Source organism: Scylla paramamosain, unplaced genomic scaffold, assembly GCF_035594125.1.
Source record: "Scylla paramamosain isolate STU-SP2022 unplaced genomic scaffold, ASM3559412v1 Contig2, whole genome shotgun sequence".
NCBI classification, from domain to species: Eukaryota; Metazoa; Arthropoda; class Malacostraca; order Decapoda; family Portunidae; genus Scylla; species Scylla paramamosain.
Window position 1 is genome coordinate 2,107,501 of NW_026973667.1, and position 24,719 is coordinate 2,132,219.

At 42.3% G+C, this 24,719-nt stretch overlaps 1 protein-coding gene across 8 annotated transcripts in view; it reads left to right on the plus strand.

Moving 5' to 3' along the window:
- The window catches only part of LOC135096143 (calcium-transporting ATPase sarcoplasmic/endoplasmic reticulum type-like), a 44,212-nt gene extending 20,835 nt beyond the window's left edge, over nt 1-23,377 (plus strand). For 2 of the 8 annotated variants that reach the window (XM_063997432.1, XM_063997433.1), the window contains exons 7-12: nt 3,227-3,317; nt 4,012-6,058; nt 6,629-6,746; nt 7,411-7,528; nt 19,481-19,537; nt 22,049-23,377. In XM_063997432.1, the coding sequence (XP_063853502.1) occupies nt 3,227-3,317; nt 4,012-6,058; nt 6,629-6,746; nt 7,411-7,528; nt 19,481-19,500 (2,394 nt within the window). In that variant the 3' untranslated portion in view covers nt 19,501-19,537; nt 22,049-23,377. Of the gene's footprint in view, nt 1-3,226; nt 3,318-4,011; nt 6,059-6,628; nt 6,747-7,410; nt 15,318-19,480; nt 19,538-22,048 lie in introns of those variants that run through there. The other 6 variants (XM_063997430.1, XM_063997431.1, XM_063997428.1 and 3 more) reach the window with 3 other exon arrangements.
- Nucleotides 23,378-24,719: the final 1,342 nt, after the last annotated feature.

A 24,719-nucleotide genomic window follows, 5' to 3' on the forward strand; every position in this document is an offset into this window, starting at 1 on the left:
TGTGTGTGTGTGTGTGTGTGTTTCTTCATCATCTGCAAAGGCCCATTACAGGTCATTTTTTATTTTTTCTATTTTTTATATTTAATGATATATATATATGTGTGTGTGCGTGTGCGTGTGTGTGTGTGTGTGTGCGTGTGTCTGTATTTGTTTTTATTTTCTTTGTTGTTATGTCCATTCTTCTTTTCTCTTACTTCCTTCCTTTATTTAATCTTTTGCCTTGTACTTTGTTTTTGTTCTTCCTCTTCTTATTTCTTTCTTTCTTTCTTTCTCTTTTCTCCTTTTCTTCCTTCTTTCTTTTTCTCCTTTCTTTCTTTCTTCAGTTCCTCTTTCCTCCTTTCATTATTCTCTATTGCCCTCTTATTCCCCATGTTCCTTTCTATCTTTCTCCTCCTCTATTCTTTTCTCTCCTCCTCAGTCTTCTTTCTCTTTATTTTTCCTCTTTTTTTTCCTCCCTTCTTTCTATCGCTATTATTCTTTCCAATGTCCTTTTCTTTTCCTTTTCTTCTGTGTCAGTGTTTCCTTGTTTCATTTTTATTCTCTTCTTTTTCTCTTTCTTCCTCTTTCCTCCTCCTCCTCTTGCTCCTTTCATCCTTTTCTTCAATATCTCTCATTTTATCTTTATATGCCTTATTATATCTCTGCCTACCTCTTCATTCTTCCTTCCTTCCTTCCTTCCTTCCGTCTGTCCTTCCTTCTTTCAAGACTGACCGTGTTGGATTAATTAATTTACTTGTTTAATCCTCTTACATTATTTGTGTGTCACCCTTGATGATAAACAGCAGCACACACACACACACACACACACACACACACACACACACACACACACACACACACACACACACACACACACACACACACACACACACACACACACACACACAGGCCTGTCATTAAGCACTTTGTTCTCTCATCAAGATTGTTCTTTTCCTTTGATGATACAGCATTCTTGTTAAACTATCACTGGAACCATGAAAACACCCTTCAAATCCGCAACAAATAGCACTGCAGCCCTTTAACAGTGTAGGTGCCTTGTTGAACTATCACTGGGACTACAAAAACATTGGTAACTTCCACTACAGCCTGTTTGAAGTACAGAATCTTTGCTAAACTGTCACTGGAACCCTGAAAACACTCTTGAAAACCCCAACAACTTCCACTGCAGCCTGTCCACATATACAACCCTGAAAACACTCTTGAAAACCCCAACAACTTCCACTGCAGCCTGTCCACCTATACAACCCTGAAAACACTCTTGAAAACCCCAACAACTTCCACTGCAGCCTGTCAACTTATAGAACCCAGAAAACACCCTTGAAAACCCCAACAACTTCCAACAATTTTTCAAAACTCACAACAAGAGGTGACACTTGAGAAGACAAATCAGAAAGAACAATAAATTAGGAACAAAACAATTCGACACTAACAGCAATAACAGAAACATGATGTAACTTAAGCTGTAGAAGGTTTGATGCAGCACTTAAATAAATAACTAGTATCTATTAAGTAGTGTGTGTGTGTGTGTGTGTGTGTGTGTGTGTGTGTGTGTGTGTGTGTGTGTGTGTGTGTGTGTGTGTGTGTGTTTAAATCCTTGACTTCCTTAATATTGCAAGCTATCAGAGAAAGAAGGAGGAAATATTGCAAGGTCTATAATACAGGTAAAGGGTGTTCATTAATTAGCACTTGTTCACCTGCCTCCTCTCTCTCTCTCTCTCTCTCTCCTTCATTCTTGTCAGTTTGGTCAATTTTTTTTCATTTTTCTTATCTTTCTTCCTTTCTGTCTTCTTTCCTTCCTTCCTTCATTCCTTCTTTCTTTTCTGTGTCATAATCTTTTCTTACTTTTTTATTCTTCAGTTTTTGCTCTCTCTCTCTCTCTCTCTCTCTCTCTCTCTCTCTCTCTCTCTCTCTCTCTCTCTCTCTCTCTCTCTCTCAAGGAGGTTCAGTAAACTAGCTTAGTCTTGCCTCAATAGCAGTGCCTAAACTTGTGTATGCGTACGTACGTGTGTCTGTATGTATGTGCGTATGTATGTACGTATAATTCACTGCGCTAAATTTGCACTGCCTAAGTAATGAATTGTATGCACTAAATATACACATTCTTAAGTATGAACTGAAGTGACTTGCGTAATACAGCATTTTGGACACACACACACGCACACACACATGCACACATGCACACGCACACGCACTTACACACACACACACACACACACACTCATACACACATATGTATACACACGCATACACAATGGAAAGGCTGTGTATATTTTTAAGACTCTGCATGATTAGTTTTGTATACGCTGTGATGCATGCTACTGTTCTTGTTGTGTTTTGTGTGTATAGCTTTTTGGATGCATACAACTTGTGGCATTGCGAATAACAATACTTTACTTGATGCAGTAGTCGTAGTATTCCTAATGGTAATGCTAACTTATCATATCCTAATAATACTACGAAATATTCCTAATAATAATAGTTAACTTTTAATATTCCCAATAGCAACAGTTAACTAACGCAACTTTGGCAATGATAGCTCGTGTTCCTACCAGTGGTAACATTTAACTTGCACGGCTAAGACCGGCCTGGGAATGAAAGAGTGTTGTTGATGGCTGCTGTTACGTCACCAGTACAGCCTTAGCCATTGTTTGTGTCCATGCCAGTGTATCTTCCAAGCACGGGAGAGTAAGTCCCTCTCCCGTGTTCTGTCTGAAGCGCTCTGCTCTCTCACCATGACTGTTTTCAGAGGTCGCACTGATGATTGGGCAGGTTCTCATGGCTGTTTTCTTTTTGGCCAAATGATTGCTGGTTGTTAGGTTGTCTCCAGTCATGAAAACACCTTAGAAATTTGTAACTTCCTCTGCAGCCTGTTAAACTATCACTGGAACCATGAAAACGCCCTTGAAAACCCCAATAACTTCCACTGCAGCCTGTTAAACTATAGAACCATGAAAACACCCTTGAAAACCCCAATAACTTCCACTGCAGCCTGTTAAGATGTAAGAGATAAGATACTATAACATTTAGCAATACATCCCCTTGCCCTGTGTATGTAGTGTATTACTTCTGTGAACTTGATATGAGTATGTATTATTTGTTATGAAGGCTGTGTATGTAGTAAACCTCCAGTATGGTGTATGTAAGTGTGTGTGAGAGAGAGAATGTGTCTTTGCCAACATCTCCAGTCTGTAGCTGTGCACACACTCATCCTTTGCCTCTCCCACAGGACAAGAAGAACATTCTCTTCTCTGGTACTAATGTCGCTGCCGGCAAGGCCCGCGGTGTTGTCGTTGGCACTGGCCTCAACACTGCCATTGGTGAGAACACACACACTCTGCCTCACACACATCATAACTCATAACAGGAACTGCCATGTGTAGGTCTGATGGCTTCCTGCAGCTTCCCTTATTTTCTTACAGTCACATTTTCTTACAGTCTTACACACACACACACACACACACACACACACACTCTAGCCTCTCACAAGTCATACTCTTGCCTAAGTCGTAAGTCTTACCTTTTGTACCTGGGAGTAAGAAAGAGAGATGAAAGTTGATTCTGTTCATTGCCTATAAGTTGGTGAATTTTTCTCTTTTCTACGTAAGAGAGGCACTAGTTTATATGTGTCCCTTCATAATGAGTCTGTAGTCAGCTGGAGTGTGGCAGGGAGGTTCATTACAATCCTTTTCCACCAAGGCTCTATGGGGCTAAGAGTGTAAATGTGTGTGTGTGTGTGTGTGTGTGTGTGTGTGTGTGTGTGTGTGTGTGTGTGTTGGGGCAAATGGGAGCCTGGTCAGGATGGCGGTGTGCTGGCCTAGTGTGGAGCAGCTGTGGTGTTGAAGTGTTTGTGTGCACAACAAAGTAATGTGTGTGTGTGTGTGTGTGTGTGTGTGTATGTGTGTGTATGTGTGTGTGTGTGTGTGGGGACAGTGGTAGGCTGGTCAGGGTGGCAGTGCTGGGTGTTGTTGTTGTACTGAAGTGCTGATGTGTGCGTGTGTGTGTGTCCCCCAGGCAAGATCCGTACCCAGATGGCGGAGACTGAGGAGATCAAGACTCCACTGCAGCAGAAGCTGGATGAGTTTGGTGAGCAGCTGTCCAAGGTGATCTCCATCATCTGTGTGGCTGTGTGGGCCATCAACATTGGCCACTTCAACGACCCAGCCCACGGCGGCTCCTGGATCAAGGGTGCCATCTACTACTTCAAGATTGCTGTGGCCCTGGCCGTGGCCGCCATCCCTGAGGGTCTGCCGGCTGTGATCACCACCTGCCTGGCCCTGGGCACTCGCCGCATGGCCAAGAAGAATGCCATCGTGCGCTCCCTGCCCTCCGTGGAGACCCTGGGCTGCACCTCCGTCATCTGCTCCGACAAGACCGGCACCCTCACCACCAACATGATGTCCGTGTCCCGCATGTTCATCATGGACAAGGTGGAGGGCAACGACTGCAGCCTGCTGGAGTTTGAGATCACCGGCTCCACCTACGAGCCCATCGGCGATGTTTACTACAAGGGTGCCAAGGTGAAGGGTGCTGACTACGAGGGCCTGCAGGAGCTGGCCACCATCTCCATCATGTGCAACGACTCCTCCATCGACTTCAACGAGTTCAAGAACATGTTTGAGAAGGTGGGCGAGGCCACAGAGACAGCCCTCATTGTGCTGGGTGAGAAGATCAACCCCTACAACATGTCCAAGACCGGCCTGGACCGCCGCTCCACCGCCATTGTGGCCCGCCAGGACATGGAGACCAAGTGGAAGAAGGAGTTCACACTGGAGTTCTCCCGCGACCGCAAGTCCATGTCCTCCTTCTGCACGCCCCTCAAGACCACCCGCCTGGGCACCGGCCCCAAGATGTTCTGCAAGGGTGCTCCTGAGGGTGTGCTGGACCGCTGCACCCACGTGCGCGTTGGCACCCAGAAGGTGCCCCTCACTGCCGGCGTCAAGGACAAGATCCTGGCCGTCACCAGGGACTACGGCTGCGGCCGCGACACCCTGCGCTGCCTGGCCCTGGCCACCCTGGACAACCCCCCCAAGCCTGAGGACATGGACCTGGGAGACTCCACCAAGTTCTACACCTATGAGGTGAACATGACCTTTGTGGGTGTGGTGGGCATGCTGGACCCCCCCAGGACTGAGGTCAAGGACTCCATCCAGAGGTGCCGCGACGCTGGTATCCGTGTCATTGTCATCACTGGCGACAACAAGGCCACCGCTGAGGCCATCTGCCGCCGCATTGGTGTGTTTGGTGAGACTGAGGACACCACTGGTTTGTCCTACGCCGGCAGGGAGTTTGACGAGCTGTCCCCTGCGGAGCAGCAGGAGGCCTGCATGCGAGCCCGCCTCTTCTCCCGTGTGGAGCCCTTCCACAAGTCCAAGATTGTTGAGTACCTGCAGAACAAGAACGAGATCTCTGCCATGACTGGTGACGGTGTGAATGACGCGCCAGCCCTGAAGAAGGCAGAGATCGGCATTGCCATGGGGTCGGGCACAGCTGTGGCCAAGTCTGCCTCCGAGATGGTGCTGGCTGACGACAACTTCTCGTCCATTGTGGCGGCTGTGGAGGAGGGCCGCGCCATCTACAACAACATGAAGCAGTTCATCCGTTACCTCATCTCCTCAAACATCGGCGAGGTGGTGTCCATCTTCCTGACGGCCGCCCTGGGCCTGCCCGAGGCCCTCATCCCCGTGCAGCTGCTGTGGGTCAACCTGGTGACAGACGGCCTGCCCGCCACTGCCCTGGGCTTCAACCCTCCCGACCTGGACATCATGGAGAAGCCCCCCAGGAAGGCCGATGAGTCCCTCATCTCCGGCTGGCTGTTCTTCCGTTACATGGCCATCGGCGGCTACGTGGGCGCTGCCACAGTGTTTGCCGCCTCCTGGTGGTTCATGTACGACCCCACCGGTCCCCAGCTCAACTACTACCAGCTGTCCCACCACCTGTCTTGCCTGGGTGACCCTGAGAACTTCGAGGGCCTGGACTGTGGCATCTTCAGCCACCCAGCCCCCATGACCATGGCCCTGTCTGTCCTCGTCACCATTGAGATGCTCAACGCTCTCAACAGGTCAGTGCCCCAACAGACTCTACTGTAGCTACCTTGCAGCAGGCAGACCCTAACACTAATGGAAATAAGAGAATGGATACATTAATAGTTCCTCCATACTTTGTTACTTATACACACACACACACACACACACACACACACACACACACACACACACACACACACACACACACACACACACACCCTTGAAAGTAAGAGAGAGAGAGAGAGAGGAGATTTAATAAACATATACAGAATGATATGGTATGGAAAATGTGGACAAAGAATGTTTTATAACTTTAGACACACAGAGTACAAGGGGACACAGTAAGAAGCTGAAGAAAGTTAACTGTAGAAGAGACATCAAGAAGTATAGTTTTCCTCACAGAAGTGTGACCAAATGGAATGAACTCAGTGAAGATGTTGTCAGTGCTGTAACTGTCCATGCCTTTAAGACCAAACTGGATAGATATAGAGAGGGGATACTCTGAGATTACTCCCCTCCCATAAACCACAACTAGGTAAATACACACACACACACACACACACACACACTCAGCAGTACAATGAATGTGGTCTCTCCCTACACAGCTTGTCTGAGAACCAGTCCCTGATGGTGATGCCCCCCTGGGTCAACTTCTGGCTGCTGGCAGCTATGGCCCTCTCCATGACTCTTCACTTCATCATCCTCTATGTTGACATTCTCAGCGTGAGTGTTGGTGCCCCTGTCTGTCTGTCTGTGTGTGTGTGTGTGTGTGTGTGTGTGTGTGTGTGTGTGTGTGTGTGTGTGTGTGTGTGTGTGTGTGTGTGTCAGTAATTAATGATCATGATACAGATGCATATTTCTTGAGATGATGTATGTGTGTGTGTGTGTGTGTGTGTGTGTGTGTGTGTGTGTGTGTGTGTGTGTGTGTGTGTGTGTGTGTATGTGTGTGTGTGTGTGTAAGAATAGAACTCATAATTAATATTCCTATTACAGATTATTATTTATTTATTCTCTCATTTATGTGTGTATGTATGTTTAGTATTGATAACCATATTCACACACACACACACACACACAACAATAACACAAACAAACACATTAACAACACACAACAAAACACAGCTTGCCAACCCCACACAAGCACACACAACAACACCACATCTTGACAACCGCAACACAACACAACACAAATCCACTTAACCACATACACCAACACACCCAAACACCTAGACAACACACCCACACATTAGACAACCCCTCCCCACACACACACACACACACACACACACACACACACACACACACACACACACACACACACACACACACACACACACAGAGAGAGAGAAGCAAGTCCCACTAACCATCCATGGTGTGGGTGGTGCAGACTGTGTTCCAGGTGATGCCTCTGACGGGACACCAGTGGCTAGCGGTGTTGAAGATCTCCCTGCCTGTGGTGCTGCTGGACGAGAGCTTGAAATTCCTGGCTCGCAACTACACTGATGGTGAGACGACATCCCTATTGCGTTGCCACTGGATTATTGTCGCCTGGGCCATCTATTTTGCCTACATCAGGATTGACCCCTTCTAACCCTCCTCCGTTCTCTTACCCTGAGCCACGCCGTCTCTTCCCCGCCCTGTCGTCATATCCCTGACTCAAAAAACGTGTTGAAAAGAAGCAGTTTGGGTTTGTTCGTTGCTGTCTGCCGAGGCGCCTCCGTGGGCCTTGTGCACGGGTGTTTAAAGCGGGAATTGGCGTCGCGAGAGAGAGAGTGTGTGAGAGAGTGAGAGGTGCCCAGAAAGTATTACAACAGTGCTCATTTCTAAGCTGGCCATTGCCTTGCTGTCAGTGGCTTCCTCCTGCTGCTGCCGCGCTGTTATTGTTGCTTGCAGGGGTGTGTACGTGTGTGTGTGTGTGTGTGTGTGTGTGTGTGTGTGTGTGTGTGTGTGTGTGTGTGTGTGTGTACAGTGCCTCTTTATGGTGTGTGGTGTGGCAAGGGTTGCCTACAAATGTGCTGTGAATTGCAAACGCACATGATTGTGTGACGTGCACAGGGAAATGCACATGTGTGTGTGTGTATGTGTGTGTGCATGTGTGTGCGTACACGCCGCCAGAAGAGAAACAAACGTCTGGTTGATTAAAACGGAGAAGCAAAGCGGAGTGACGTGACCGAAGGAAACTGAACAGAATCGCGTGGTTGGTGACACTCGGAAAAACTTCACTCAAATTTTCTGAAGTGACGGTCGGGGAAAACTGTAATGGACGCAGACCGAGGCGACTTCAACTGTGTGCCTTTGGTGTGTTGTGGCATGTCTGGGCTGTGCTGTACCTGGTGTGGGGGGCGCAGTTTGCGAGTGTGCACCCTGAGATGAGGAAGGGAACCATTCTGCTTGCTCGTATTCACAGATCATTGACTTTGCCACATCTTAGGAGTAATTCAATGCTTCTGAGAGTCACATAAGGGTTGGTTCATGCACGACCTCACTGGCCCACACCTCAGTTACCGCCAGTGTCTCCAGTCACCTGATTTATACATCCATAGTGAAGATTAAAGGATTTTTTCTGCACTGTGTGGGATTTGAAAGTGATAGAATGGCTTTTTTTTTTCATTTCCTAGTCACAATTTATTTATTTATCTTTTTATTTTTTTGTATTTATTTATTTTCTTCTGAATCCAAAATAAGGAAATTTTTATGTTGTGTATGAATTTTTAAAGTCACAAATAAGACATTTTTGTGCAATCTATGAATTTTTAGTCACAGTAAGTCATTACATATAATTTATGTGTTCTTAAGGCACAAGTAACAATTTTTTTGTGCAATATATGAATTCTTAGTGACACAAAGAGATTTTATAATTTATAAATTTCTGAAATCACTAATGGAATAATTTTGTCACAAATTTTCCGTCTCGAAAAACTTGTTGGATGAGACAAACTGAACGACAAGTGAAGGAAGTGAATCATTTTAATCCTTTATGATTTTTTTAACTGAAGGAAAAAAACCCAAATAGAAAAATATCATTAACGACGTAGGTTAGGAGACAACCTGATAGAAGTCTTTAAGTGGTGCAGGGGACACAACAACGGGACGTCACCAAAACTCTCAGGGCCAGTCATCAGGGTAGAACAAGAAAAGCTGGCTCAAGCTTGAAACATTTAGGTTCAAGGAGACAGGAAAGAATTGGTTCTGAAATAAAGTGGTGGATGACTAGAATGGACTCAGTAATTGGGCTGTTAGTGCTGAGTCATTAGAGAGGCTTAGAAGATTAGACAAGTGTATGGATGGGGATGACAGGTGGAGACAGACAGGTGTGTTTTGTACAGGGACTGCCACGTGTAGGCCTCATGGCTTCCTGCACCAACCCTTATGTTCTTGTGTTCAAAATGAAGATATATAGATAAAAAAAAAAAACACCAGATAAAGATGAGAAATACAAAAAAAAGAAATTAAAATGAAAATAAAAAACAGTGAACCATTCAGAATTATCAAAAAAAAATAAAAAAATTGAAGAAAAAAAGTTAATCACTCGCAGACTGCAGCACCCACCACTACCCAGCATGCCCCTCTCCCCCTGTAGTACCCTCCCCCTGCCATGCCTCCATACAGGGTACTGGAACACCTCCCCTGCCACCCCCACATCTCCCATCTCCCCCAAGTACCTCCTCCTGTCTTGAGTGTGATGAAAAAGTTTACAAGTTACATATTCATCAATTAAGTGGTAATGTTGTGCAATTGTCCCTCAGTCAATTTGGTTTTCCCTTTTTCCCCAGTAAGTTGTTCCCCTCTTGACTTTTTCTCATAAATTTTCCCATTTCCAAGCTTTTACCCCCTTTTTCGGTTTTTCCAAGTCTTTCGATGTTAGTGTTATTTTCTCATATTTTTCCCCTCTGGTTATTGTTGTTTCCCTGGTAAGATATTTTTCCCTCTTTTTTTCCTGTTAGTGTTATTTCCTCTTAGTTTTTTTTTTTTTTTTTCCACTTCCTGTGTGTATTGTTTCCCACCCAGGTTTTTTTCCCATTTTTCTCCAGGTTAGAATTGTTTCCCACTCATATTTTTTCTTTCAAATATCTAAAGTGCAATTTTAAAAAGTTGCTGTGGATTCTGACAGTTTTTTCCCTCCCAGTATTTATTGTTTCCCTATGTGGCTTTTTATTACTTGTTACCCTCACTACTCTCCCTCAGTTTTTTTTTTTCTCTATTTTCTTTGTGACTTTAAATTTCTTTGTTTTTTTTCCCAAAATTTCTCTGTTCCTCCACAATTTTTTCATTTTCCCCTTTTGAAAATATTTGAAGTATTTTTCTCTATGCAATATTTTTTGTTATTTATTTTACACAATTTTTTTTATTTATACATATTTTTTTTTTTTAAAGCTATCATTTCTCTGTGCAATATTTTCAAGAAACTATTTATATTCATTATCTCTCCTTCCCCTAATTTGGTAATCCATTGTTATGATTATTATTATCATTATTATTAGTATGAATATTTTTGAAGATACATTTTTGTAGATATCGTAAACTATGTAGATAAACCCCACACCCTTTATACCTGTCCCTATGTCTGTCTTTGTCTGCCCCCACAATGTACACTGGAGGTCAGAAGTCTAGCACATCCACCATTCACTTCACTGGGATGAGCTTCTCTTAGTCTCTGGGTCTACTGGCAATCTCACATGACCAGTCACTGCACTCCTAACTTATGCTCTAGACTTGTGGGTTGTGTTGACTCCTTCCCAGCGACATGGAACAGTGAATACTAAGGGCGATGTGTTGAATATCCAGTGTTCAGTCAGTGTGATGCTCAGAGGTGGCTGTGAGAGAATAGATAAATGCCTCACAGGGCTTTGGGATGAAGGAAACACATCAGGTAGCAGTCAGTGGCTTAAAGGAACTCACTCACTCACTCAATCCAGAATCCGGCCAGAATCTTGTGAAACTTTTGGTACTCTTAGTTCATCTGACTCAAGACTGTGGCTGTGTTTTAAAAGATGCGTTCACTCACTTATAAGTCTGATTGAGGTAAATCTGATTGAGGTAGAAGTAAAGTTAGAGACAGTTTACATGTGTGAGGTTCCAAGGGCAGAGAAAAAAACACTGACAACTGAGAGAGAATGAGGAGAGAAGGAAGAGTTTTATGGCCCCCATAACTGTCCTATTAAGTGTTGCTGGGATTCAAAAACAGATAGAAACACGCAACTGAGAGTGAATGAGAACGAAAGAAAGAGTTTGAGCTCCACAACTTGCCTATTAAGTGTTCTTGGGATGCTAAAACAGACCAGAGACAGGATATCAAAGCACTGAACATTGAAGGAAGAGTTTATGACCCCACATCTGTCCTATTAAGTGTTCTTGGGATTCCAAAACAGACCAGAGAGAAGATGAAAGCATTGATAACTGAAAGAGCAAGTGAGGAGTAGACTTGTGACTTCTGACCTGTAGTGTACATCCCCTCCCCTAAGGAAACAATTGCATTAGCCATTGCGTTCTGTACAGTGTGAGGTTGAGAGGAGCACGGTGCAGAAAGGGACACTCTCTCTCCTGAATGGTGAGGTTGGGTCGGTTTGCATGTTGTTTTAAAAAAGAAAAGAAGTAGAGAATATTTTTTTTTTCCCCCCCCGACAATAAACCGAAAGAAATTTATAGAGGTAAACGTTTATTCCATTTTCATTATTTATTTATTCCCACGAGATGTAAATGTTTGTCAATAAAACCCGCCTCATCTCACGCGGATACATCATATTTATCACCCTGGCCTTATCCAACCTTCATTATATCCATTTCTATCCATCCCTGCCTTATCCACACCATCCTTCACCCTTGCCTCATCCAGTCATCCATATATCCAGCAATTATCACCCTTGCCTTATTCCATCTTTATCAATTCCTGCCTTATCTATATATATCCATTGTTATCCATCCCTTGTTGCCTTATCCATTTTATCACTTCTTCATCCATCATTCTCACTTCCTTTCTTGTCTTCCTCTACTTGTAAATATATTTATAAATAATGCATCCATTTGTGCCCCTAAAAAGTGAGATTAAATGTACTACTACTATTACTACTACTACTACTACTACTTCTACTACTACTACTACTACTACTACTTATTCATTCACTCATAATTCATTCCTCATTCTAAATCATCTTATTTCTTCATCTCTCTCTCTCTCTCTCTCTCTCTCTCTCTCTCTCTCTCAGTGCAAATGTTCGTGGGACCATTATTCTCTATCTATCTTTATTATTATCACTATTATTCCATCTCCTTCTCTTCCATCATTTCTATCACTTATCATCGCTATCATCTCTTGTGTCATTTCTCTTATCGTCTCTCTCTCTCTTCCTCTTCCTTCATCATTTATTCAATTATTATTAGTGCCATCTTTCCTCCTCCTCCTCCTCCAGCCAGCCAGCCAAACAAAACAGTATTAGTAATTTTGCAAGACGTCATTATCATCATCATCATCATCATCATCATCATCACTGTCACCATCACTGTCACTGTCACCATCACTGTCACCGTCACCATCACACTAATGAAGCCAGCACTGGGACTGAAAGGCAGGTGGTGAGTGGAAATTACCCCTTTTCCTCTTTTCCTCCATTTTTTTCCTCATTTTTCCTCTTTACCTCCTTTTTTCCCTTGCTATTTCTCACTTTTGCTAAGTCTTTTGGCTCGTTTTCTTCACTCTTCTCTTTTTCTTAATTTTTTTCCTCATTTTTCTTATCTTTTCATCCTTTTTCCTCATTATTTTTTCCTTTTCTTCTTTTCATTACTTTTGCTCACTTTTCCTATTTTTCCTTTTTTCCTCCCTTTTCTCAACTTACTTTTCCTCGGTTTCATCTTTTTCCTCATTTTTTCTGACTTTCCTCAATTTTTCCTCTCTCTTCCTCCCATCTTCCTTTAGACCTGAAATCTTTAAGCAGTTTTTTTTTCCTCCCTTTTATCCTCAAATTCTTTTCTTCTATCTTTCACATCCTTTATTATTTCATTTTTCTCCTCTTCCTTATTCCAGTTTCATTACTTCCTCCCTTTGTCTTCCTTTCTATCATCTTTCATTTGCTTTATTTTTTGCTTCTTCTTCCCTTTTTCATTCTTTTCTCTCATTTCTTTTCTTTTTTTCTCTCCCTTCTCACTTCTATTCTTTACTGGTTCTTATGTTCTTCTCTTCTTCTTTCCCTTCTCTTATCTTCTTTACTCTTCTTTCCTCTCCTTTCCTCCTCCCTTCCTTTCCCTTCCCTTCCTACTCTTCCTCCTATACTCACCACCACCACCACCACAACAACAACAACAACAACAACAACAACCACAACCTCACACCTGAGATTCTGTTGTGAGTATTCCGATTTGTTGTTTTGATACGTTCTATGTCCTCTCATCATTTTTCCATCTATTTAGCAACTCTGCAACAAACCCTGGATATGTTGAGGCTTTGTAGCGTAAACAGTGTGATAGAGATAGAGAGAGATATGCTGTGTTTGTCTTGTTAAACATTCACTGGTACGGTTTATGATTTGTTGATTTGTTTCTGGTTTGGGTGGATGTAGAGGGAAAGGAGAATGTGGGTTTAATTCATTTTGGTCTTTGCTGAGCTACAGAAGTTTGTATTTAACTGTGCTGCAAGGAAACAAGTCTGAAAAACTGTATAGATGATAGGAAAGATTGGTTAGAAATCTGGCATGTTGTGCAGATGATAGGAAACATTGGGTAGCAGTGACTCAGTTAACACTTCAGATGAGGTTTAATCATTGCTAAGCCACAGATTTTTTTTTTTTTTTTTTTTTTTCTTCAAAGGAACCAGTACAAATAATACCTTTTATCACCATTGCTGCTAAACTTCTCATAATCACTTCCAACTGCTTAGACTTGTTTCTTTGTCGCAGTTTCACACAGGCAGTCTGTAGCTGAGGCAGGACAGAGTTATCCTTGTGTTCTCCTGCCCTGAGTGTCTGTGCAAACATGACAGTGTCCTCAGTGCTGACCAAGGACAGTACTAGGAAGAATTAAAAGTTGTGCAGGTTAACACAAAACAATGATTACAGCAAACAGTGACCCTAGATGCATCAGCTCCCTGCCTGCTTCTGTATCTCCCCCTGCCTGTGACTTGAACTCTTTCAGGCGAGAGGCTTCAAGACACTTATCCTCCAACTTGTGATGATCCTCTTTCACTGTTATTTTTATTGGCCATGATGAGCGGCGACGTGCCGCAGTAGACAACAACAAGCCGTGCCGTCCAGGGTTTGGTGTGGAGTGCTCACTCATCCTCATTGCCTCATCCATTGTCTGTCTCTCCTCTGTTGTGACTCACATGGCAGCTCACCCATCACTGCCGTGGCATTTATAGCAGCTTGTGATGGCACAGCGCCAGGCCGGGATGGGGCACGGCACTCTCCGGCCCTCCCGTCCCGGCCCGGCCCACTCGCGGTCTAAACTGTAGTGGCGTAGATGTTTTTACTTGGGTTTTTTAGCTGTTACGTCTTAGAGAGGCGACTTATTAATGCGTCTCTGATCGCCCTAACACCGCCGGCCTGAGGTGTCTGTCCGTCTGTCTGTCCCAAGGCTGAGGTGTCGAGTAGTAGTGAGTCGTGTCGCGGCGCGTTCTGTCCTCGCAGCGACTAACATGAGTGCGTGCGTGCGTGCGTGCGTGCGGCGTTTACAAGTGTATCAAGCTAACCTATGCAACTCCCATGTCCTGTGTGTCCCATTCCCTCATCCTTCCCTGTGGCTGTGTGAACTGGAGCGACAGGGAGGGGCCGGCGTCTCTCCTCTCTACTCCAGAGGTTAATCTGAGGCCTGTGTTCTGAACCACATCTGTGCCACCTCCACTACTTTCCAAAGGCTCTAGTTGAAGCTACACAAATTTTTAAGGGTGTTTTTGTGGTTCTAGTGACAGATTTGTACATTATTACTGGAGAAACACTCTTGAGAACCCAGCTAATCATCTCTGGCCTTGGAAAACAGTCATGGTGAGAGAGCAGAGTGTTTCTGAATGCAGGTCTTAGTGTCCATTCCTCAATACTCTAGAAGGTCACCATTTCCATGTGGCCCAAGCTTCACAGGTCACACACTGGTCGCCTCACAGCCCTGGCCTAGGTTTGTGCTGTGCCAAATTCCCACTGTGCCCTGCCTGCTGTGGCGCGCTGCAGGGGCTGTGACGCGACCAGCAGTGATCCCTCGCCTAGGGCCCCTCACTGCGTGCCTGTCCTTCACCCAGCCAGCCAGTCTGTCCTTGATAATAAAACTGTGATGTCATGATTGTTTGTTGAGAAATTAATAAACTGTTGATATGAAGGCGTCCTACATACAATGCCCCATGCCTCTCCTGTGTGTGCGTGTGTGTGTGTGTCATTGATTTGTGTTCCCTCCTCGTGCCTCTTTACCTTCTCTGCTTCCTCTTTCCCTCCTGAGTGTTTTATTGATTACTTCCTTGAACTTTTGATCTTTACCTCCTTGCTTGTGTGTGTGTGTGTGTGTGTGCGTGTGAGTGTGTGTTATTATTTTTACCTCTTAGTGCTTTCATCTTTGCTTTCTCCTCCTCCTCCTCCTCCTCCTCCTCCTCTTTTTCAGTGTGTTTTTTGGTTTGTTTTATATCTTATTGCTTTTATCACCTCTGCTCTCTTCCTCCTTTCTTTTTCCTCTTCTGTGTGTGCGTGTGTGTGTTTTTTTCAGTTTTTATTTACTTTTCTATTAGTGCTTCCTTTTCCTCCTTCCATCTTTTTCCTTTATTCTTTTTCTTCTTCCCTTCCTTCATGTCTTCCTTCTCATTCTCCTCTTCTTTCACTACTTTTATTCTTCTTTTTACCTGTGTTTCTTCCATTTTCCCTTCTTTCTCCTTCTTTTTCCTTCTCATTCCTTCCTTCCTTTCTTTTTTCACCAATATTTCATTCTCTCTCTCTCTCTCTCTCTCTCTCTCTCTCTCTCTCTCTCTCTCTCTCTCTCTCTCTCTCTCTCTCTCTCTCTCTCTCTCTTTCCTTCCTCCTATCCTCCTCCTGCTGCCGCTGCTGCCCCAAGCCTGCTAACGGGTGTGGTGGTGTAGAGCAGTGGTGTGGGGCGTGTGTGGTGTGTGGCGTGTGGCGTAGACTAACACAGCTTCGGGAGAGGTAAGCAAAATCAGCCTCTTGTTCTATGGCCTGCCTTTCTTGGTGTAGCTGTCTGTGGTGCCTCTTGTCATCCCCTGGGAGACATCGGGTTAGGTTAGGTTAGTATGGGATGTTTTTTTTTTTTGGGGGTTCAGTTAGGTTAGTTTTTTTTTTTTTCCCCTCTTCTCTTTTTTTCGTCTCATTTTTCTCTTTTTCTTGTTTTCTTCCTTTCTTTTTTTCTTTTCATGTCTTCCTCCTCATTATTCTTCTCTTTCTTCTTTTCTTTTTTTTCTTTTTTACTTGTGTTTTTCATTCTTCTCATTCTTCTTTTCCTTTTTCTTTTCTCTCTTCTTATTCTCCTCTTTCTTATTTCCTCTTTTCTTCCTTTTTTTTATCTATCTTCCTTCTCATTCTTCTTTTCCTTTTTCTTTCTTCTCATTTTCCTTTTCTTTAATTTCTCTTTCTTTTTTTACATGTTTTTCATTCTTCCTTTCTTTCTTCTCATTCTTCCCCTCTTCCTTCTTTCCTTTTATTATTATTATTATTATTATTATTATTATTATTATTATTATTATTATTATTATTATTGAAGGTTAAACATTTATAAATTATTCAGGAACAGATTTGAATAGATTATATTGTTTATTTATTTTTAGAGCATAATAGAAGTTCTCTCTATTATTTTTTTTTATTTGCATTGTTTATGTCAGGTTAGCTAATAAACTGTAATTGAGTTATGGCACAATTTTTATTTTATTTTTTTTTTTTTTTAAGACTTGTAAGACTGAATTTACTTATTTTATTGTATTGCATTTCTTTCGTTTATCCTTTTGCTCAATTTTCCGAAAAGTAACTTGATAATTTTGAGTTCATGTTTACTTGTTCCATGTTTTTCACTTATTTATTCATTCATTCACCATTACACCAAATCTTTAACCAAAATTATTAAATGTTTTTTTTATGTTTAGTTAGGTTAGGTTGGTTTGGTTAGGTTAGGTTAGGTTAGGTTAGGTCTAGTCTACAGGTCAGGTTGGGTTTAGGGAAGGGTGCTGAAACTGTGTGAGGTTAGGTTACTTTACATTTACAGGTCATGTGAAGTTAAAGGAAGGGAGATTAGGTTAAGTTAGGTTGTGTTCGGTTAGGTTACGTGTAGAGGTCAGGTTGGGTTGAGCGTAGGGTTGTGAAGTGTGAGGTTAGGTTACTTTACATCTACAAGAACCAATTTCTCATGCAACTTTGCGTTCAGTTGTGGCGAGGCGATGACAAGAGGCATACACGCGGGCAGGTATCTGGAGAGGAGCAGGTGTACATGTGTAGTGTATATATATATGTATTCATTCATAGCCTAGATAGTTAATGCTGGTGTAGTGTGCATGTGTAGCCCGTATAGTTAGTCATGTATAGAGGATTAGTATTATCACTATGTATATGTTTATGTATTAATTTTATTTCTATTTCTTGCAGGATTAATGAATTTTCTTTGTATTTCAGAGTTTTGTGTATGTGTGAGTGAATGTGTGCATGTATGTATTTCAGGGTCATGGGTATGTGTGTATTGTGTTTGTGTGTGTGTGTGTATGAAGTATGTATATGTATTTCAGAATCTTTTGTGTGTGTGTCAGTTGTACGACACCTGTATGTATTTCAGGATCTTTCAAGTGAGTGTGTGTTTGTGTGTGCGTCAAGTATACCAAGTACGTCGCAGTGTTTCAGAGCATGGTAGTGTGTACAGAGGCTAGCCAGCAAGTCAGGCAGTCAGCTGTGCATTCCTTCAGACAGACACATTTTCTATTGAGGCCACAGTAAACACAGGCAAGGGAAGGGCAAGGGTAGACTCAGGAAACAGCAGAAAGAAGTAAATGAATAAATGAATGAGGAAGAAAAATGCAAGATAGATATTGATTTAGTTGTTTCTCTCCTAAAATAATTGGTCAGAAGAGAGAGAGAGAGAGAGAGAGAGTTGCAGAGTTAGGTTAGGTTAGGCTACAGTTGCATGCAGGCAGGTTAGGTTATGTTGTGTTAGGTTAAGTTAGGTCACTGGTGTTAGGTTAAGTTAGGTTACTGGGTTAAATTGGGTTGTGTTAGGCTAGGTTAATCAAAGTTATATTAGGAGTAAATTAAGACAGTTTAGGTTAGGTTATATTGTGTTAGGTTAGGTTAGGTTAGACAGGCAGTCCTTGAGCATAGAGAGAGGCAGGAACAGACACACGCAGCACTGGTATGTCACTGGTGCACCCTGTATGCGTTGTATGATTAGACCCTCAACACTTTTTACCCACCCTGTCTTTTTGGTACACAAACTATACAGGGTGTGTCATGAAGTGTGTGGCGGTGACTGAGGCAGGTGAGCACACGAGGACACAGTAACACAGCTAGACTGACACTCACTCACTCAGTCACACTCACTAGCTGGTCCACTCCCTCCCATCTTGTGTTGAAGCGTGCAGCAAACTAAGACAGTGTTGCCACCTAGACAGTTATAACACACCAGACTACACAAGTGGGGACAGTCTGGTACATTGCAATCAAGTGTCTAGCTGGGAATGCAATGTTAGTTTGCCGTTCGCTTCAACGCAAGACGGGAGGGAATGCGTAAACCAACCAACGAGTGAGTGAGAGAGTGAGAGAGTGTCAGTCTAGCAGTGTTACCATGTCCCTGTATGTTCACCTACCTCAGTCACTATCTCACACTTCATGACACACCCTGTACTGCATTTAAACCCTCCCTATAACTTGCAACACCCTGTACGCCTTGCTATGTCTTCTGAAACCCTTGTATGCCCTTCAGTAATACACATTTTGGACCCTCCTATGACATGTATATTGATAAACCCTATGTATTATCGACCCTTGTATTTTGAAGTTAATGTACCACTGTATGCATTTCTTATTCCCTGGTTTATGTTTGGTGTATTTATTTTTAATTCTGTCCCCCGTATTTGCTTATTGTATTGGTGTATTTGATATTCTTGCCCTGTTTGGCTTGATATTGTATTTTTGAATGGGTTTTTTTTGTATGCCCTCCCTCCCTCCCTCCCTCCCTTCTCTCTCTCTCTCTCTCTCTCTCTCTCTCTCTCTCTCTCTCTCTCTCTCTCTCTCTCTCTCTCTCCTGTTTTCATTGTAACTTTGTCTCTCTTCTTCTTTTCATGTTATTTTTCTTTGTCTTCCTCTTTTCTTTTCTTTCCTTATTCCTCCTAGAAATATCTTCCCCTCTCTCTTTCTCTTCTTTCCTCCAAAAATTCTTTCTTCTCTTCTCTCCCACAACAACATCTCTCCCACCCCGTGCCTCATTAAACACCCCATCACCCCCTGGGCCCCCAAAGACCCCCAGCATGCCCCCAGCCCCATTTCTTACCCTCTCCTTTGCATCCCCAGCTTTGGAAGGAAGGAAATGAACTGTTTAAGCTTCCTCCTTATATCAAGTTGGCAACCGTAAGTCTCATGTGGGCTGTGTCCTGTGCATGCGTGTGTTTACGTATGTGTCTGTATTCTGTGTCTGTATTCTGAAGCACTTTATTCTCTCATCACAACTGTTTTCCAATGCCACAGAGATAATTAGCCGGATTCTCAAGAGTGTTTCTCCTGTTAATAATGTGGAAATCTTGTTAATCTGTCACTGGAACCATAAAAACACCCTTCGAAACCCGTGTGTAGCTTCAATTAGAGCCTTTGGAAAGTGGTAGAGATGCAGCGCTGAAGTGTTGCAGGATATGGCCCCATGCATGTGTGTCTAACCCTCCTTAAGTGTGTGTGTGTGTGTGTGTGTGTGTGTGTGTGTGTGTGTGTGTGTGTGTGAGTTTTACGTACATTCATGCATACACATAGTCTTTCCCTGGTTGTTTTGTTTACTATTTTTTATGTTTATCAGTACAGTAATGATAATGAATGGATAGTGAAATGATGATAAATAATAATAGTAGAAGTAAATATACAGTAAATGAAATAATAAATAATAAAATAATAAAAGGACAACAAGAAAAGATTACTGAATGAAAGATAAGTAGATAAATGTGATAAGTATGATTGCATAGGAAGGAATATGATGATGAAAAACAGTACACAACATAAAGACTCAATCACATGACCAAACGATGACAATAATAATAATGATAATGATGATGATAATAATAATAATAATAATAATAATAATAATAATAATAATAATAATAATAATAATAATAATGAAAAATACATTTCACATTTTTATAAACCAATGAAGGAAAGTCTGTGTGTGTGTGTGTGTGTGTGTGTGTGTGTGTGTAGAAGAGAGAGAGAGAGAGAGAGAGAGAGAGAGAGAGAGAGAGAGAGAGAGAGAGAGAGAGAGAGAGAGAGAGAGAGAGTACAACACATGTAATATTTGGCAAGGTTTATTAGTAATAGCAGTAGCAGTAGTAATAGCAGCAATAACACTAGCAATAAGGCACAGTGGAGTGTTAACCTCACCACTGAACATAGCAGTTAGATGACTGGCTAACGAGCTCATTGACTTGTATTGTTAAGGCTGCTTAGTGTGACGAGTGAGGACAGGTAAGGCTGATACAAGCTTAACTGTGTTGATTAAGCTGCTCCACTGCTGGCAGGTGGGAGGGGAACACCTGTGTGCTGCTTCACTGACCTGTGGCTTCAGATTGGCAGTGTCTGGGTTACTTATTGTGGAAGTTAAAAGTTGTATTGGAAAATAATTGAGATTTTGTTTATTGATACAAAGAAAAGAAAAATTATGCCAGAAAATAGAATCTGGTTGAACTTTTGCTTGAAATAGAGAAGTAATGATGATTTTAGTAATATATATAAAAGGATTGTGAAAAATTGCTTTAAAATTTTAAAAAAATCATTGATTTATAATAATTTCTTGGCAGAAATTGCATTAAAAGCTCAATAAAATTTCCTTTAATAATCATAATAGTAAGCTTGTAAAGAAATACAAAACATTACATCACAGATTCACAAATTTTAGCCTTGCACAAAAATCCTTCAGTAACTGCTGGACCATCTCAAACATTCTTTGCATAAAAAAACAAATAGATGAATAAAAAATGCTTATAATTTTAGCAATACAAAAGGTGTTTCTAAAAAAATGCTGATGCTGTTTTCTTAAATGGTGTGCTGCTGTGTGGCAGTGGTGTGGTGCTGGCTGCAGTGCTGTGCTGTATGGCAGTGCTGGTGTGTGTGTGTGTGTAAGAGAGAGAGAGAGAGAGAGAGAGAGAGAGAGAGAGAGAGAGAGAGAGAGAGAGAGAGAGAGAGAGAGAGAGAGAGAGAGAGAGAGAGAGAGAGAGAGAGAGAGAGAGAGAGAGCTGTAATATAAGGTTATTCTAAGCTATTTATTTGCAGAATTCATTGTTAGTAGATAAGATGTGTGTGTGTGTGTGTGTGTGTGTGTGTGTGTGTGTGTGTGTGTGTGGAGAGTTCAAAGATTATTTCAATGTACTCAGGATTTGCCAATGACAGATAAGGAATAATCTGAATTCCCACTATTAACTTTTAAAATCTATCACTATATCATTATTTCCGTGCTTGGTATGTGTAGACTGTGTGGGGACTTTTATATAGCCTGAATATGGGGCTGGCAATGTCTTGTAATGATAGAAACTTAAATGTAACCTGAATATGGTGCTTTTGATGTCTATAAGAAAGTTAGGTCAGCTTCTGTATGTGTGGGAAAGCCTTATGATGATAGGAGCTATATATGTGTGGCTTTTAACATTTACAGGGCAATAAAACCAGCTTACACATGTCTAAGCCTTGTATATGACGAATTATGACCAGTGTAAGGCTGCTAGTGTCTGAGAAAGCCTTGTTAATTTTTACAGGGGGAATAATACCACCTTGCACATGTCTGGGCCTCATAGTGTTAGCCTGTCAGTGTCTGTGGGATCTGTGTTGCGTGGGGAAGCCTCTGTGGGGTGCCTGTGTGGTGTGCTAATGTCCCTGTTCTCCTTCCAGTGCCTCCTCCTGTTACCAAGTAAGAAGAGAGCGTCAGTCAAGAAGGACTTGATGTCACCTCTTCTCCCACTGTAGCTGTAGATAAAGTCCCCCCGTTACTCTCTCTCTCTGTCTCTGTCTAGTTTAACGGCACCGATAACGTTAACAGATATTTTTTACTCTTCGGTCCCCACACACTCTGCTTCACCCTCATCCCTCTTCTCTTGTGTTGATATTTTGTTCTATTTATTTATTATTTTTCTCGCCCTGTCTCTCTCTCTGTCTCTCTCATCTGATTTCATGTGTCCTCATCTCTGTCTTTCTCCTTGTTGTTGTAGCTTGTATTAAAGGCTGCAAGACCTGACAGCCATTTTACAGTTTATGCATTTTTAAACAATACTTTGCATTTTTTATCTTCATTCCTTGCTGATTTTTTTCGCATCTTGACTAACTTTGCTTCATTCATCTGCTTTGTTACATGTTTTCCACTCTTTATCTCATTATCTTTACTTACTGGCCTCTTTTCTTCTTTCTTGCTTTCCTCTTCATTTTCTCTGTTTCTTCTCTTCCCTTGGCTCCCCCTGCTAGCTAATCCTGTCTGCCTCTCCTACTCTCTCTCTCTCTCTCTCTCTCTCTCTCTCTCTCTCTCTCTCTCTCTCTCTCTCTCTCTCTCTCTCTCTCTCTCTCCAGCCTCCCCAGCTAACAGTAACCTCGGCTGTCTGTTCTAGTTCACAGAGTCGCCTCCAGATGGTAACAACCTGGCCTTGTATGTAGCTAGACTAACACCTGCTACTGAACAACAACTACTTTACTACTACTACTACTACTACTACTACTACTACTTTTACTGCTTTTACTGCTACTGCCACTACTTTGCCTTCCTGTGGCCTTGCAAAGATCTCAAGTATTCTCAAGATTCAAGGCTCTAAGGAAGATTACAACTACAACTACTACAACTACTACTACTACTACTATTTCTACTGCAAGTACTACTGCTGCTGCTGCTGCCGCTGCCGCCACAATGGGTGTCTCAAACTGTACATTTTTTGTTTTCATTAGATAGTTCTTATCCTCCTTCTTGTTATCATGGCGAGAGGCAAGGCAGTCAGCCAGCCAGCCAGTCAGTCAGTCAGTCAGTCGGCCAGTCAGTCAGCCAGGAAAACAGCACATCAGTCAGTCAGTTGGCCATGCAGTCAGCCAGCCAGTCCGTCAGTCAGCCAGTACCCTCCTGAGCCAGCCAGCCAGCGACCCCACGTCTCCACTCCGGTGCATTCAAGGCGCAGCTGTGTGCTCTCCTGCGCCTTACTCATTCATTGTTGACGAATAGAATAAACTTTAAAACACACCAAATGTGACTCTTTTCTTTTCCCCATTCACCTCTCCTAGTGTATTTACCTAGTTGTGCTATATGGGGAAAGGGTTATGCTCGTGGTGCCCCATCTCCATATCTTGCCCTTGAATTCATGTATACCGTATTTGATGGCTTATAAGACACATGGACTCATACGATGCACCTCAGTTTGGGCAGCCACTGGAAAAAAAAAGAAAAAAAAGATCAGTAAGCAGGATTAAGCTCTGAATTGAAGGGTTTCATCCGACATTTGAAGCACTTTCATATGTACTCGTATTTAGATCCTTAATAGTTTGCTATATTGTACATTTTAAAAACTTTGATATTTGCTAGGACCTCCCAACACTTGTCCTTAGAGCAATGTTGCTGTGAGATGCAAACAAATGTGGCATGAGCTGTGACACTGTCATAGCCCAGAGGGTTAGTAAAGTTTGTGCACCATATTTCTTTATCATCATTCTACACATGATTCTACTTGTAATATTTCAGTACATTTTCAAAGCATAAGAATGTGTGAAAATAGATTTACCTTATTCTCTACAACATATTTTTATTTGAATTATTCAGTACATTTCTAAAGCAAAAGGAAGTGTGAAAGCAAAATTTGTTCTCTTCATGAAATTTAGTACGATTATATATTTTTTTAATTCAAATTCAAATCTGTGGAAATAAATTTGTTCTGTTCATGTCTTACCGTAAGGAATAATGTCATCATACTAAGGAACGCAGTGAATCGTGTGTGTGTCGCCAGGTTTGGTGCGTAACCAACCGTGAATTTGTTTTGGTACATGCAATGTAAGCATTGTCACTTCATTTCTTCCTGACTGGTGTTGTTTTATGTGAATTACCAGTAAGTACGAACTGTTATACATCATCTTGCAAGAAAGAGTTGTTTTTCTGGTATAGAGGCGAATCATTACTTTGTTTACGTGTGCAAAGATATTTGTGGTATGATGTAAGTTTCGGCAGTAGGCATCTGCCAAAATGATAATTACTCCCAGTGAGGTGTGCAGCACTGGATCAGTGGGTGCTGTGAACTTATCATTAAACCCAGCTGTGACCTCACTGAATGTTTCCCTTTGTGTCTCACAACACAAGAGGGCAGTCACAGCCTGCCCTCTAAAGACAACTCTCTTCCTTCACACAAAACTACAAGCACCTAATTACACACACACTCTTCACTCAAAATTTCAAAATTCATGGTAACTCCTACTACCAGATGGCACCACTGCTATCACATCTATTTCTAAAGCTGAACTCTTCACTCAAAAGCTTTGCTAAAAACTTTACCTTGGGCAATTCTGGGCTTGTTCCTCCCTCTCCTCCACCTTCTGACTACTT